The 17,752-nt window shown below is 43.3% G+C and overlaps 1 protein-coding gene across 1 annotated transcript in view; it reads right to left on the bottom strand.

Moving 5' to 3' along the window:
- Nucleotides 1-14,946, bottom strand: part of LOC136866729 (talin rod domain-containing protein 1-like) — a 125,367-nt gene extending 110,421 nt beyond the window's left edge. The window contains exon 1 of the mRNA XM_067143839.2: nucleotides 14,766-14,946. Coding sequence (XP_066999940.2) covers nucleotides 14,766-14,946 — 181 coding nt within the window. The remainder of the gene's footprint in view (nucleotides 1-14,765) is intronic.
- Between the last annotated feature and the right edge of the window lie 2,806 nt (nucleotides 14,947-17,752).

The following is a 17,752-nucleotide window of genomic DNA, read 5'->3' as shown; positions in this document are numbered from 1 at the left end:
GTTTCGATTCCCACCAGAAATTTACAGAAATAATTACTTGGAAGTGTATTTAAATATGGACATTATGATTTGCTGGATGTGGTTCTAGGCCCCCTGAAGAGCTTGGGAACACTTGTTCTTCGCCTTCGTTACGGCTTTCAGATGTTTTTTTTTTCGCTTAATGTGCTGTTGTACAACACACTGCCTTTCCGCACTTTCTTTAACACTGCACAGTTTACAAAATAAAGCACGTCTATCTGTTGTACACACGTATTTTCGAAATTCATTCACTAGCTGAATTAAAAATACACTTTGTGATACCGAGCAAGTAGCTGCGCGGTTTGAGTCACGGTAGCTATCAGCTTACATTCGGGGGATAGTGGGTTTTTCCGTGATTTCCCATTTCACAGCAGGCAAATGCTGAGGCTGGGTCTTACTTAAGGTCGCGGTCGCTTCCTTTCCAATCCTAGCCCTTTCCTATTCCAGCATCGCCATAAGACCTCTAAAAAGGAGTGAGTAAAGTCAGTAATAATAGTTATTCACCGGGCGAGTTGGCCGTGCGCGCAGAGGCGCGCGGCTGTGAGCTTGCATCCGGGAGATAGTAGGTTCGAATCCCACTATCGGCAGCCCTGAAAATGGTTTTCCGTGGTTTCCCATTTTCACACCAGGCAAATGCTAGGGCTGTACCTTAATTAAGGCCACGGCCGCTTCCTTCCAACTCCTTGTCCTTTCCTATCCCATCGTCGCCATAAGACCTATCTGTGTCAGTGCGACGTAAAGCCCCTAGCAAAAAAAAAAAAAAAAAAAAAAAGTTATTCATGCTACTAGTGCAAAGAGTGGAACTTTTGACGAGAAAACGTCTGATGTCAGTTTGAAAAGTCACGTGAGACGAAAATAGCGAACGTTATACAATATATACAGCACACAGTACAATCAAGTTACGTAGGGCAGGTGATCACGCATCCGCCAATAAGAGTGGTGGTGGTGGTGATTATTGTTTTAAAAGGAAGTACAACTGAACAACCATTCTCTATATAACACAAATCAGAGAGAAAAATGGAAGTGATTTGACACTTCGTGAAATGAAGATATCGGCGGAAGAAAGACAAGGGCCACGAAGGGCGTGAAAATGAAAGACTCTCTAGGCCTCCATACACAATACCGTCGGGGTCGGAAAAGAACAAGAGTGACCAAGGGAGGTCGGACAGAATCGATGAATGTGAGGAGACTGACACAAGTAAGTGGAAGTAACGCCAGGACTGAGCTAAGGGCCCGGTGATCGCCAACCCACTCTCCCAAGTTAAGAGCCCCAGAGGCTCCTTTTAGTCGCCTCTTACGGTGGGCAGGGGATACCGTGGGTGTTATTCTACTGCCTCCTCCCGCAGGAGGATCCGCCATTAAGGACGATTCTTGAAAATAGTCAAGGTCACGATGAGGTATCGACGCACTTCTTGAGTGTTCAGGCAATGCTGTTTGAGAATGCGTAGCGAACATACACGAAAACCAATTTTTGTAAAATAAAATTAATTTTGTGCAGAATATACAACAGAGAACTATGTCTGACTCATTGCCTGAATGGTCAGCGTTTAGGTCTTCGGTTCAGAGGGTCCCGGGTTCGATTCCTGGTCGGCTCAGAATTTTAATCGCATCTGATTAATTCTTCTGGCTGAGAGACTGAGTGTTTTTGTTTGTCACAAGACTTTGTTCTTCATATTCAGACAACAAACTACACTACCAACTACCACAAAAACACGCAATATTGATCGCATCCCTCCATATAGGATTAACTACTATTCAACTGTCTCGAGAATCGAACGTGGGACGTTCAGAATAGACTTCAAGCTGCTAACCAACTACGCTACGCAACCGGTCTACTATCCGAAGTGGCAATATACCGATGCTCTCTTGGAACTGAGGAAACACATTTGCCTAAAAGGTTTGTAAGATTATAGAAATATTGTTTTAAGTATAATTTCAGGTTTAGTTGCCTATTTCCGGTGGAATCGTGGATGAGAACTGTATCGCACATGTTAACTTGACCCATTTTAACGGCCGGACGCCCTTCCTGACACCTACCCTATGAAGAAGTATTTGTTCATTATTGTGTTTATCTGAGGTTGTTAGTGGTGTGAAGTGTTCTGTGTATGTGTAGAGATTAGTATTGGAACAAACAAACACAAACACCCAGTTCCCGATTCCGAAGTATTAACCACATGTGGCTAAAATCCGGTCGGGGATCAAACACAGGACACTCTGCATCGAAGCCAAGGAGCCGCACAGTTGTTTATTTCAAAATATCTAAGTACACTATAATAATAATAATAATAATAATAATAATAATAATAATAATAATAATAATAATAATAATAATAATAATAATAATAATAATAATAATAATAATAATAATTGTACGGGGCGGTACACCTCCACGCCGCGAATTCAAACATTGCGCCAGTTGAAACCTCTCTACAGGAGAAACTCTGAACTTTAAAATCTGTATTAAATCAAAGGTTTCTCGGAAGATGTCTCTACTGTAAATTTTGAAGTGTTCTGAACTATGTCTATTTCGATTTGTATTTGTTTGCTCTGTAGCAAGAAGTGTGTACATTCTCTTCTAGATGTCACTACTTAAGAACTATAATTGTGCACCCTAGAGCGAAGTGAAGGAACTGTTTTTTTGAAGAAATTTGGTATTCATAAGTTTGTTCTTTGTTAAATTTCTTTCAGTCATTTTTTGGTTTGGCAGTATAACCCTTCTCTTTCCGCCAGTTTTGAATTTAACCAATCAGTATTTTCTGTAAGTAATTTTCCTCCAATCATTGCTTTCTTCCTCAGGTTTCCATGTGTAATTCCTAGTCTACCAATAAAGTTGAAGGGGTGTGTCTTTTTCATTCTTGAAAGGTCTCGAATTTTCCACGAGGGTATAAAAACTGCTGATTTTCTTGTCTCCGGGCCACTTCAGTAACATCTTTCGCAGTGTGTGAATATATATAGCAGGGGGCGGGAAGCGCCTCTTTCTCCAAGCAGCAGTTCATCTACAAGGTAATGGCCTGTTAACATCTTTATTTCTTGCTAGTTCAGCAGTTTTAACTCGCGGGGGAAGGTTCGAATCCTTTTTATGTAAACCTTACTATATTCATGTAAATTAACCGCAATTTGGGATAGAGAGTGCTTAACCCTCTCGAGCTTCCACTCATGTTGTTTTGAGGTGACTACGTTTTCATACCCGATTTTCTTCTCTTCTTAGTGTAATAAATTATTCTTCTACTAGTCACCTCCCTAGTATGGGATTATCCCCTGTATAACTGGCCGAGTGCCACCTAGGTTTTAAGAAGTTTCATATAGGAGTGCAAGCTACGCCTCCAGTCAATTTGGTTTTCTGGGCCATTTAATTAACCCAGAGTTTGTTTTCTTCATGTGAAGGCCCTGTAGGTTGGGTACAAGATACCCCTGTTTCACTGTATGTGTGCCTTAAGGGCAGTTAGGAATGAAGGTTGTTGTAGCCTTTGATAGGCTTGTAAAATTGAGAGCGGGTCTGCTCTTTTCCTCTTAACATTGTAATTAGTAGCAAGTGCTCCTCGTACTTAGAGGTTTTCTGCCCTTTAGCTATTGTGGTGGTGAGTTGAGAGCTCAGAAATTAATCTTGGGGCTCGAAGCCCAAATCTTGTAACAATTGTAATTTCTTAAATTGTTTTCCAGCTACTTGGTACCTGTTACTATGTTGTTGTTATTTGTTGATTTTGAAAAGAAAATATAACCTTTGTTAAAGTTTTAAATTATAATTTTGTAAGTTGAGACCTATTCCCGCCCGAACTTTCTTTCACCTCTAACTACCACGGATAACTCCGTAACAATAATAATAATAATAATAATAATAATAATAATAATAATAATAATAATAATAATAATAATAATAATAATAATAATAATAACAACAATTGTTGTTACCGTGTTTTCGTGGATCACAGAGGTAAAAGAAGGTGCGAGCTGGAATGGGTCTGTCTACGAGAGTCAACGATTAATTTAAAACTTTGAAATGAAGGTGTTCGCCTCTGTGGTGTAGTGATTAGCGTGATTAGCTGCCACCCTCGGAGGCCCGGGTTCGATTCCCGGCTCTGCCACGAAATTTGAAAAGTGGTACGAGGGCTGGAACGGGGTCCACTCAGCCTCGGGAGGTCAACTGAGTAAAGGTGGGTTCGATTCCCACCTCAGCCATCCTGGAAGTGGTTTTCCGTGGTTTCCCACTTCTTCTCCAGGTGAATGCCGGGATGGTACCTAACTTAAGGCCACGGCCGCTTCCTTCCCTCTTCCTTGCCTATACCTTCCAATCTTCCCATCCCTCCACAAGGCCCCTGTTCAGCATAGCAGGTGAGGCCGCCTGGGCGAGGTGCTGGTCATACTCCCCAGTTGTATCCCCCGACCAAGAGTCTGAAGCTCCAGGACACTGCCCTTGAGGCGGTAGAGGTGGGATCCCTCGCTAAGTCCGAGGGAAAAACCGAACCTGGAGGGTAACCAGGTGATGATGATGATGATGATGATGATGATGATGATGAAATGAAGGTTATATTTCATTTCAGATCTTAAATTTCAACAAAACTCTTCACTTGGTGAAAGAACAAGATTTCAGGTACAGAGCAATTTTTGTACAAAACAGAAAAACCAAGAATTGGTAATTTACAATTTTTAGCTTCAAGCTCATAATTTACAAAGGACCGGGCGAGTTCGCCGAGCGCATAGAGGCGCGCGGCTGTGAGCTTGCATCCGGGAGATAGTAGGTTCGAATCCCACTATCCCACTATCGGCAGCCCTGAAGATGGTTTTCCGTGGTTTCCCCATTTTCACACCAGGCAAATGCTGGGGCTGTACCTTAATTAAGGCCACGGCCGCTTCCTTCCAACTCCATGGCCTCTCCCATCCCATCGTCGCCATAAGACCTATCTGTGTCGGTGCGACGCAAAGCCCTTAGCAAAAAAAAAAAAAAAAAAAAAAAAAAAATTAATAATAATTACAAAGTTCCCAATATCGCAACTGTTGCGTTATACAGATAGACAAGGAGACGAATCTCCCAATTGTTTTACAGAGAATTTTAGATTACAATTATCAAGAGCACTATTGCTCCAGAGGTTACAAGATATGGTCTTCCAAAGGCACCATTCAATATCACACAAATATATTTACATTTGAAGGAAAGAGCCTCAATGCTCTACAATTTCTGCCAAGGAGACCGCGCTCCCAAACCCTTACAGTCTACTCAAGGCAACCATGCTTTTACTAGAGCGTCTTCTCTCAATATACTTACACTTTCAGGCCTCTCTAGGCACAACCTACAATTTACAATACCATATCGATTAGTTTACACAGGAGTGTCTCGTACCCATTCTACCGGGCCCTTATGGAAATTAACAGGTTTAATTACTGGTCTCAAAAATAACATGTGTGGAGGCGGACACTTGCTCTCCTTGAAATTAAGAGGTTAAAACCCTACTTGGACTTGTGGCCCGACGATGCAGAGGCTAATCCCACACTACTGAGGTGACTAGATGGACAAGTTAAATTTACAAGTTACAAGCGGAAACGGTTACAAAATCATAGTCACCTCAAAATTAACTGAAAGGGGAAATCGAGAGGGTGACGCACTCTCTATCCCCGGATTACAGTTTAATTACTCGACTTACTTGAACTTTTACATTAGAAGGAAGAATGTTTACATTTTAGGAAATTGACAGTTACATTGGCTGAATGGTCAGCGTTTAGGCCTTCGGTTCAGAGGGTCTCTGATTCGATTTCCTGGTCGGCTCGAGGATTTTAATCGCATCTAATTAATTCTTCTGGCTCAGGGACTAGATGTTTTTGTTTGTGTCAAGACTTTGTTCTTCATATTCAGACAACAAACGACACTACCAACTACCACAGAAACACGCAATATTGATCGCATCCCTCCATATAGGGTTAACTACTATTCAACTGTCCCGAGAATCGAACGTGGGACGATCAGAAAGACAAGTTAACTTTTCTTTTTACGGGGGGTGGGGGGGGGGGTAGCCCACTCCCCCGGCGTGGCAATCGACTCAATCTACATTGCTCCGTCATGCTATTAGTTTCTAAGTAGAAAAGAGATAGCAGGGAGGAGTGGGAAGTGATACAAGGAGTATCTGCCGGTTTCCGAGTTAGACTCGCTACCACGGCAAGAGTTTATGTTGGTAAGGTGGCATTAAGGGTCAGGGAAAACCACATAGGCAGAAAAGAGAAAGAGCCTACATGTAAAACCTGACAAAGTTTGATAGCACATGCAAGGATGTGGGCTGGAAAAGTCCAGAGGTTGTGTTAGTTAGGAATGTGTCATGCAATAATAACGATTTCCTTGCCATTGTCTATTATTATGGGGATCAGTCCTTCTTGTCACCGCCGGATCGGCTCGGGTCCACTAGCGTCTGGGCTTTGGGCCACAGGTTCGTCCCATTGTCCAGCAGCCAGTAGTCCCTGGTGCCAAGTCTCCGTTTGGAGAAGGGGATTAAGAACCAAGCCTGTGGTTTAGGTGGATTCTGTCGAGTCTGCCTCTTCTGTGTGGTGTACTGCGCTTTGGTGGGTGGTGTCTGGGTTGAGGCTCGGTGCTACTATCGGCTCGGGTACTTGGTTTGCGTACCCAGCCTTTCTGACACTTACGGCTCAGGTGGTGGGGTTCTTTGCCTTTCCCCTTCTCCCTCTTCCTCCTTTAGCCTTGACTATTTTCGAGAATCGTCCTTAATGGCGGATCCTCCTGCGGGAGGAGGCAGTAGAATAACACCCACGGTATTACCTGCCCGCCGTAAGAGGCGACTAAAAGGAGCCTCAGGGGCTTTCAACTTGGGAGAGTGGGTTGGCGATCACGGGGCCCTTAGCTGAGACCTGGCGTTACTTCCGCTTACTTGTCACGATGAGGTATCGACGCACTTCTCGAGTGTTCAGTTTGGGCAGCCTGTCTACTTTGAGAATGCGTAGCGAACATACACGAAAACCCCTCGGGTCAGCTTGCGGAGAAAAGTACTTAGTTGGAAAAACATTTGGCCATTACCTTAGCTGATGTTCTGCCTGCCGAAGAATGAGGCTCCCGCCTCCTGTCTTAACACACACACTCAGTAAGACATAGTTCTCTGTTGTATATTCTACACAAAATTAATTTTATTTCACATAAATTGGTTAACAGACACAGTATAAGTAGTACACCACAGGGAAAACGAACTCCCGACCTTCCAGATCTTAAGAGTCTGACACTAAATTTAAGACGCCTTCTTAAGTTATTCCCAAAGGGAAAAACAAATATTCAAAGCATACAAGCTTTCAAACTTAGATCAGAAGGGTCCAAAATATGCAAGAGCAGAATCTCATACTACAAGGCCTAGAGTAAATTAGATAAATGTTCAATGAGAAAATAGGCCAAACCCAAGAAGAAGGGGATGTTGAACCTACTAAAGCAATCCAAGACATGATCACAATAAAACCTAACGGAGCAGAAGGTCCGATGACGCAGTGGATAATCCATTTGACCATGTGGCTAAGCAAAGGGAAATTACCAACCGAAAATGTTATAAGGAAAATTTATAATTTATAAAGTTCGAAATATTATTAAATAACAATTACTAACAGTTGCCCCATACTGAGCTCGAAATGTAATATGTCTTAATAACAATTAATAACCATTGCCCCACTGTTGGCTGCCAATGAAATATCATTAAAAATAATGAAATATGAACAAAATAAAATACTTAGTCACCTCACGCTTGGGTGTATTTGAGCACCTTCAAACACCACCGAACTGAGCCAGGATCAAATCAGACAACTTGATTTCAGAAGGCCTGCACTGTGCCGTCTCTGTTACTTAGCCCGGATCTCCCATTTTCACACGTGGTGAATTCTGCGGCTGTATCTTAATTAAGACCAGGGTCGTTTCCTTCCAAGTCGCCCTTTACCGTCCCGTTGTTGTCAAATATTTTAGTTGGTGCGACGTTTAACCACTTAAAAAATGAGGCAGAAGAAAATGTATAAGGAGTTAACGCGCTGAAATAAGATAAGTAAACAACAGTTGTTATAATTAGAAAGTACTCATAATTCAACATTCTTCCTATGACATTTTGTAGGAGAACGGCTGCATGGGACGTCGTTGGCAGATGAGTCGCTCCAAGCCTTCGATCCGCCCTTACTCTCCTTTCTTTGGCCGTTTCCAAATGAAGTGCTACAGCTTCAGTAATAATATGCTTAATGAAGTTTGAAGCCAGATAAGGAAAGTATCTCGGTCTCGCTCCTCAGTAAACTTGAGAAGAGTTGAAAATATTACAAAAGGAGACCTGATATTCCTTTTATGTTCTGCACAGATAAATGACAGCCTGGAAATAATGGGTGGCCTTCGTGTCTCGGGTTCATTGCTAACACTTACGGAATTGTGCTTAAAAAATCTACTAGTCTTCTATGTTTTTGTTCTTAGTGTGTCTGTTAATGACTTTCCTATTACATTCAACTAGAGCATTTTTAAATTCACCCTTCACCCTTTCATTATTTTTGAACTCAGTTAGGATTCAGTCTATTATTTCTTAAGTTCATTTAAACGTCAAGAAGAGAATGATGGCTTACACATATCGACATAGCTCTACGATAGGGACCTCATTCTTTTTCTTGCTGCAGTATGTAAGTTATGAGCTAATCACTATTTGAACGAAAAAGTTGGTTAATTAGATATTATTAATAATAAAGAGGAAAAGCGCACAATGTGCAGGAAAAAAAAAACAATTCTTTATGTAAGATCCACATCTTATCCATGGACAGATTTTTGGGTTATATTCTTATTTTCCTATATTTCCACTATTTGTAACTTTGTGATGTATTAGTGCTATTACAGAGCGAGGTGGCCGCTCAGTTCTGGTCGCATAGCTGTGAACTTGCATTCGGGAGATTGTGAGTTTGAATCTCAACGTGGTCAGCTCTGAAGATGGTTGTCCGTGGTTTACCATTTTCACACAAAGCTGTAACTTAATTAAGGATACGGTCACTACTTTCTCAACACAAGCCCTTTCCAATCCTTACTTCGCCGAAAACCTTCTATATGTTAGTGGAAGGTTAAAGCTACTAATACCGAGCTCGATAGCTGCAGTCGCTTAAGTGCGGCCAGTATCCAGTATTTGGGAGATAGTAGGTTCGAACCCCACTGTCGGCAGCCCTGAAAATGGTTTTCCGTGGTTTACCATTTTCACACCAGGCAAATGCTGGGGCTGTACCTTAATTAAGGCCACGGCCGCTTCCTTCCCACTCCCAGCCCTTTCTTGTCCCATCGTCGCCGTAAGACCTATCTGTGTCGGTGCGACGTAAAACAAGTAGCAAAAAAAAAAAAAAAAAACTACTAAAAAGGAAAGTGTCGTTTGGGGAATATAAGTACAGCTTAACTCATACGATGGTGATTCCTAGGTAGAGCCATGCTTGTTAACGCTAACATGGATCTTCATATACATCATATACAATGAAACTTTGAAGATGTAGGTACGGCTCATAATGATCTTCTTCTTCTGCTACTTCTGCTTCAAGTGTCATGTACTCCAAGAACATCGACGATCAACAGCATGACTTGCACTTCATCCATAGCCACCCGGAACAGTGTACCTCTACTGAGCTGGAACCACATCTGGAGATTTACAAAAGCAGCATATTTTGTAAATATATTTCATTTAGGTGACCACCTAGCCTTTAACACGACAGGAAGGAAATATCAGTCTAGTTTCTTTATTCATTTTTAATTATTATTTTATTTTACCTATGTATATCAAGTATGCTTCTGACACGGTTAAATCAATCAGGAGATTCTCTAGCCAAGATGTCCTTCTGTGTACCTGCATACCTGGACTCCGTTTGCCTTTAGTTTTTCCCTGGGTGACCAAGTATAGAAAGCTGTACTTAGTATTATGTATGACATGTCTCAAGTATTCAAGTTTCCTCTTCTTCATGGTCGTGAGGATTTTCATCTCCTTTTTCATGCGACTCACCACTTCCATATTAGTGACATAGCAGTCCAGGAGATTTTCAAAATTGTGCGTTACGCTCACATTTCAAAAGTTTATAGCTTCTTGTACTTAGTGCCTATAAAAAACCAGGACGCAGTTTCTTACAGTAAAACATTGCACTCATAACAGCAGTTAAGATACACATGAAGAGTTATCGTCAGATGGCAACTCGCCGGTGTTTTGGACATCTCTTTGAAACAGCTCCTGGCGTGCTCGACCCCACGTTCTATCAGGAAGCGTCCCAATCATAATTAACAAGGCTTCCGAGATATATGAAATCTACTCAACCATTGAGCTGCAGATCTGAAGGACGACTGCAACGGCATCGCTGTTCTTGGTGACAGCCAACCATTATCTTCTTCGCATTTCGTCTTAGTTCCATGGCTGTACTTGCATCTACGACTTTTTTGTAAGAAAATAGCCGTAAAGCTAATAATATTTGAAGTTAATAATCAGTTGCCCAACAATAAAATAAATAAACAAATTCAGTTATTGCTTGTGACTTTTGATATTTGCGTACTACGACCGTGTGCTTGTAATGTCGTATGCGTCATCTTAGCCCTACAATGCCCGGCGTGACAAATTTATCACACGACTTTCAGATGCTGTCAGAAGTTATAATACATCTATTTTATTCTTAAAGCCCAGTGTAGCACATTTGTCACAGAGTCGTGAACACACTCTGGTGGATATTTTCTTCAACTGTGGTCCGGGAAGAATAAAAGATGTATTATAGCTTCTGATAGCATCTGAAAGTCGTGTGAAAAATTTGTCACGCCGGGCATTATAGGGTTAAAGTCAAGTTCTTCCATGTGCTATTAGGGTCTAACTGAGCGGACTGTTCATCAGAAATCAATATTTTTCATAGAATTGCGTGAATAAGAAAGAGCAGATAATTTTAACTCTAAACAAATGGAATTTAATAACGCTGTCAAATAGTTCGCAATTAAGAATCAGTTTTCATTATGAATATATTTTAAGTTTTGATTTTGATGGTGCTATGACAGGCGTTATTGTGATGTGTTCATTCATTTGGTGTTTTTCAGTATAGAATATGACAGGTGTCGTCGAAGTACTTAATATAATTAAATGGCTACGAGCACATTATTGCTTTAAATTAAATTTGATAATTTAGCATCTAATTAATTGATGGCTGTTCCACGGCACGCTGATCCTCGTGGTGATAGCTTGAAATGTGAGATTTCACCTGGCCGTAGTAAGTTCAGTTTTGTTGTTTGAATATTTGAACAGGTTCTTATTTATGGATTTTTCACCAACTGTTTCTTCGTTATATTTATGATACTACGACTTTCTTAAAACTTTCGTGACCGTGCAGTCCTTACAGTTTATTTCAGACTGGAACAGCTGATGGGTATCTTGACCATCATTCAGTCTTTTATGATTGGCCAACACTGATTATTATTATTACGACTTTATGATGGGGAATCTTCTATCGTACTTTCACGATTGTGACGATTTTCTTGGACTCATGAAAATGAAAACCTACAACCTGTTTTCCAGTCAGTGACCGGGTCAGGGATGTAATGAATGAATCATATATAGGCTGTTATTGCGATGGGGTCACCACTCCCAAAGTGATATATTAATGAATGATAGATACTACGAAGTGAGAATGGAGAGTGTTGCTGGAATGAAAGATGACAGGGAAAACCGGAGTACCCGGAGAAAAACCTGTCCCGCCTCCGCTTTGTCCAGCACAAATCTCACATTGAATGACCGGGATTTGAACCACGGTATCCAGCGGTGAGAGGCCGATGCGCTGCCGTCTGAGCCGCGGAGGCTCATATGCGATGATAATAATAATTACCATGGACCAAGAGTCGTGTGTAATTAATTGCGTGTGTCGTAGTGGTTTTTGGATATTTATTAATATAGAAGATGTAGATTGTATAGTAGCTAGCATGTGTTTGTGATTATTCACTAACAGTACAAAGACTAAACAAGGCCGAAGTACTCCTTTCTATTAAGAAGAGGAACCTTGAATATTTCGGAAATGTGATGCGGAATGAAAAGTACAGTATCCTACAGTTGGTTGTGCAGGAAAGATCTCAGGACAACGGAGACCTGGCTGTAGAAGAATCACCCGGCTGAAAAACCTGAAGGACTGGTTTGAGAAGAGCACGATGTTGCTTTTACATAAGAGCACGATGTCGCTTTTCCATGTAGAATATCCATGATGATCGCGAACCTTCGATAGAAGACGGCACGGCAAGAACAAGAAGAAAAGAAGAAGAAGAGTCGGGCATCTACGGGCCACGCTAAGTTTCATTACACATTCTGGTGTTTATTTCATTTTCATTTGATCCAGTAGGCTTTCACTAGGTCGTTGAGCCAAGCACAGCGTTATTCGATCACTTTGCACAAGCTATTACTCATCTCGGAAAGTCCCAGAAGTCACAATATTGTTCTGAAAAGGTCTCGTTTGTGTGCGTCTTCTGGTATTGTTTCATTTTAGCATCTCAACCAGTATTGATATTCATTTTTTCTACAGCGTCGATTTGGGTCGTTCTCACCATCGTTGTTCTACGTGCATCGTTGCCCGACTTTGTTGGATTATGCTGACCCATTTATTTTTGAATAAGTCAAGTTTGGAGTCAAATAATCTTTATCACTTGACGAGATGTACGGACGCAAATAAAATACATTTACTGATCGCGTCTCTTCCTTTTTAAATTCGTCGAGGTGTTCACTGCTCTGATTGTTTAGATGCTTTGATGCCGAAAGTATAACTGTATTCGTTTAATTCTTTTGAAGGTTGTGTTTCACTCAGGAGGCTTAAACGTGCCCTCCTAATTCAATCATAACAGTATCCTACAGTTGGTTGTGCCGGGAAGATCTCAAGACAACGGACATGGTCTGGACTCTCATATCAATTAGTACATTTTCTATTGAGAAAAACATGACACTATCAGGAGTGACAGTCCGTCGCTGTTTATTACGGTCTGGGTTACCGGCGCGTCGTCCACTTCTCCGTCTACCTTTGACTAATGTGCATAAACATGCTAGATTGCAATGGTGTATGGAATGACGTCACTGGGGACAGGAATGGCAGCAGATAGTGTTTTCGGGTGAATTCAGGTTCTGTTTGTTTGAACACGATGGCGGCACTTTTGGTTTGCCACAGACAGGGGGAGAGACATCACATTGATTGCATTCGCACAAGACATACAGCGTCAAATCAAGGCTTTATGGTGTGGGGTGCTATTGAGTACGACCACAAATTACAGCGTGTCCAGGGCACTGTGGCCAGTTTGACCTACGTGAATAACATCCTTCTACCCGTAGCCATACCCTTTTCTGCACGACACCCCAGGCGCCATATTTCAGCAGCACAATGCGCAACCACATGTTGCTGCACGAACACTGTCTTCTTGTTGGCACAGGATATCAGACTGTAGCCCTGGCCCACCCGATCACCGGACTTGTCACCAATCTAAAATGTGTGGGGTATGGTGAAACGACGGGTGCGGCACTGTGACCTAGTGCCAACCACCAAAGGTGAACTGTGGAACCAGGTGAATGCAGCATGGATAGCTATATCCTAGGACGCCATTCAGGCCTTATATGCGTCGATGCAATCACTAATGGTACAAGTTATCAGTGCCCATGGAGTATCGAGTATCTACTAGGCAACAGGACACATGCTGAACCTAGGTGACTGAAATGTTAATCGTTTCTGCAGAATATACTAATGAACATGTCTTGTGAATGCGAACTTCCAATCCCTAGTCTTTCAAGGTGTTCTGTTTTTTTATGAACATGAATGTATTTAAATAAAATAAACCCAAGGCATACAAGCCCATCAGGGATCTCAGCTAGAGGATTGTTTCCCAGTTACTGTATACTTCCTCTTAAAACAAAACCACATATCGACCAAGTGGCTGCGCGGTCGGGGTTACGTAGGTATTAGCTTGCATTCGGGAGATAGTGGATTCGAACCCCACTGATGGCAGCTCTTGTTTCTCGTTGTTTTCCATTTTTTCACCAGGCAAATGCGGTATCTGTACCGTAATTAAGGCCATGGTCTCTTCCTTCCCACTCCTATCCTAGCGCAGACCTAAGATCTACCTACGTCGGTGTGATGTAAATAGAACCAGCATATTTATTAGGGCCTCAGCCATCGGATCAATTTTCTAAGTGCTGCCATTCATGTAGTCTGCCTACCAGTTACGACATTGTAATTGTAGTACTATCTAGTAGCGGAAGCAGAATTCTTTAGGTAGGTATCTGAGGTTAAGGAATTATTTCTCCGGATGATGCTGAAAGCAGTCAATCATTGATCTGCTGTTAGGAGTGTCCAGACCAATTGTTCACCTAGTCTTTTGATACATGATTTCAAGGAACTTGGAAATTTATCGAACATATCCTTTGATACATCATTCCATTCCCTTATTCTTGTTCCTGAAAATAATTATTTGTTTCAATTTGTCCTCTTGAATTTCAACCTTATTTTCATATTATGGCCTTTCTTATCTTTGAAAGCTTCATTAAGACTTGTTCGTCAAACAGTGCCATTCCACGGTCTCTCTCCACTGACAGCTGAAGACATACCTCTTAGTGAGGCAGTCGTCTCCTTACTCCTTAACCTTGCCATCCCATAATGTGGAACATTTTCGTAACTGTAATGTTTTGCCGGAAAGCACCCCGAAAAAAGTCGTGCTTCAGCTGTTCCCTCTTGAGGCCGGCTCGATCCCAACCTTCACGGTCCGGACATGCATAGTGCCTGCCTGCCTCTCCACTTACTGACAGTGCACACACTTCTCTTTCTGAAGTAGGCGATCACCTTGTACTGACCGTCCTGCACTTCCGACAGCACCCCACCAATTTCCACATCGCTGGCGTCGGTGTCCACTGGATTGGGGATTTGTGCCTTACACTGAGATTCTTTCAGTGTACGGAAGGCAGCCTCCACCTTTTCAACCATTGGAAGGGCTTCCTGTCCTTGGTGAGCAGTGTAAGTGGCTTTGAGATGTCTGCAAAGTCGCGTGTAAACCTGCTATAGTACGGGTAAAGGCCGAGGAAACTTCGAAGCTCTCGCTTGGCATTTGGCACCACCCAGTCCCTGACGACTTCTAACTTCTCGGGATCCGTGGCTGTTCCCTCCGACGGCACAATGTGGCCCAAGTACCTCACTTCCTTCTGGAACAGGTAGCATTTTCCAGGGTTTAGCTTCAGGTGAGCCCTCGGAAACTCTGGAACACTCTGAAACGCAGGTTTTCGATGTGCTGCTTGAACGTGCGCCCTACGATAATGATGTCGTCCAGATACACGAGGCAGGCGTCTTGAGTCCGCCCTCTCAGCACAGGCTCCATCAGTCGCTCAAAAGTCGCCGGTGCATTTCAGAGACCAAAGGGCATGGCGGTAAACTATTACAGCCCTTCACCGATAGAGAACACCGTTTTCTCTTTGTCGTTCAGTTGCCAACCCGGATTTCAGGTCCAAAGTCGGAAACCACTGGGCTCTAAATAACGTGTCTAGGATGTCATCTATCCGAGGTAATGGGAAACAGTTCATCTTTGTGACATCGTTCAGCTTGTGGTAATTGACGCAGAAGCGGAGTTCACCGTTCTTCTTCTTCACCAGGTGAAGTGTCAATGACCATAGCCTGTTCGACTCTTCGATTACTCCCCTCTGCTTGATGTCATTCAGCATCTGATTGATTCCCGCCTTCTTCACCAGGGTAACCTGCAGTGTGGTTGCCGGATTGGCGTGGCGTCGCCGCTGTTGATGTGATGGTACACCCTGTTTGTCCTTCAGTAGTCGCCTCTGGTAGCAGTGAAGATGTCCGGGAACTCATGAATTTATTTCCAAGAAAATTCTTTCCCATTCTCCTTCTTAAAACCGTTTTGCTACCAGTTACTACTATTGCTCCTTCCACCATTTTTAGTGCTTTACCTGTGTTATTATTTTTTAACATATTTTCAGTATTTCTCTTCAAGATTTTGTACGTTTCTCCACTGAAATAATCCTTAAATTCGTCTCTACATTCATCTCTTCATCTATACCTTACCAACTGTTTCTGTGCATTTGTAACCTGTCTCTCCTTCAGATGCTTTCGGGCATCGTATATAATCTTTCGGAGTTTGTCTGATCCTTCGTCTGCTTCTAGGGTCTATGCTCTTTGACGTCCACTGGAACGACGTACGTAACTGGTTCAGACGTCCCAAACTCGGTTCCGCTGGTTAACATCTGATCTCGCGACGTCGTATTTGTTATTCGTACCGGCACGATCCGTGGTCGTCGATCCGTGTTCCCCGAGCACGCCTTCACCTTGTTCAGGCCCCTCTATCCGTGCCGTTACCATCATCTCGCTGTTGACCGGTATAACTTCATCGCTGGCAGGCGTTATTCGTGCTACTTGGGGTCACTTCGCTGGGCACCAAAGCATTATCTCCTGTTTGCCGAGCCACGATATACCTCTTCTCATATCAACAGTCACCTTGTGTGCCCGTAGAGCTTCTGGGAGCAGGATAACGTCGTCCGTGATGTCGGCGACATCGGCCCAGATGCGTAGGCGTCGTTGTCCCAGCGTCAGATTTAGGAGCGCCTCTTTCAGGACAGTGATGATATATCCTGAAGCTGTTCGCAGAACGTAGGGGCGGTTGGGCTCCCTCTCTGTCCATCCCTCGGTACTGTCTGGCCTGGCAATGGTTAATGCCGCCCCCGTGTTTGTCGAGACATAGCGATCAATCTGCCATCGCTCCGCTCGGTGATCACATTTAGGATGAAGCGAGGAGATGGTAGTGACGGCGCCGACGAACGCCTCTCTTTGTTGGCCCTTACTCGTTTTCCTGATAGGGCCGATGACCTTAGATGTTAGGCCCCTTTAAACAAGAAGCAAGCTTTCCTGATCATGGGCCGCTCTCACACGGCAGTTCCTCTTCAGGTGGCCACGCTCGTCCCAGTTCCAACAAGTGATCTCGCGGGAGCGTTGCGTCGCTCTTCTGCTACGGGATGAGTCTCCAGCGCGTCCTCGCTTCTCATGACTCTTAGGCTAGGTGATTCTGCCCCTGTTACTTTTACTGTTTCCCTCCTCTGGGCTATCGTCAGGGCCTCTCTGAAGTTATGCTGCCCGATGAGCATTAGCCGTTAATGAATGTCCGCGTCGCGGAGCCCATCGATGAAAGTATAGGCCACCTCCCGCCGAATGTGGTGCTCATGCAACCCCTCCAGAGTTTTGTGGGTTAGCCTGCTCCACCACTGAAGCGAATTCCTGTATCGTCTCTTTGGCACACTGAGTCCTTTTCCTCTGCCGGACTTGGTAGGTGTCTCTCAGCTGGTGATCAGCGTATCACCCGTCGAGCGCTCCCACAAATTCTTCGTCAGGGCCTGGGCAATGCCTCCGCTGATCATTCATGTAGCCCGACGATCAGCTGTACGGCCTTCTAGTCCAGATTCCAACCGTTGTTCCCGCAGACGGTTTCGAAGTGGTCCCGTCATAGCGTGGAGGTTTACCTTCGCAGCGCTACGCCGCCTTCGCTACTGGTGGGCTTACCACGTGTCTCCACGGCCCCCACTGTCGTACACAGGGCACTCACATCCTCTCCTTGTTTTCGAACCCCTGATACCACAACCTACGGTATTTTTTAAAATGATATCCTACATAACGCCACTCTTCAATTTTTTCCTGCTTTAACGCTAACTGTCGATCTTTCACTTCACTTAACTCTGATCTAAGTTGGCACTTAAGTTCGTTTTTGATTTGGTCTTGGCGGTATGTAAATTCAGTT

This window comes from Anabrus simplex, chromosome 3 (assembly GCF_040414725.1).
Source record: "Anabrus simplex isolate iqAnaSimp1 chromosome 3, ASM4041472v1, whole genome shotgun sequence".
In the NCBI taxonomy this organism is placed as follows: Eukaryota; Metazoa; Arthropoda; class Insecta; order Orthoptera; family Tettigoniidae; genus Anabrus; species Anabrus simplex.
This window is presented reverse-complemented; position numbering and strand designations above follow the sequence as displayed.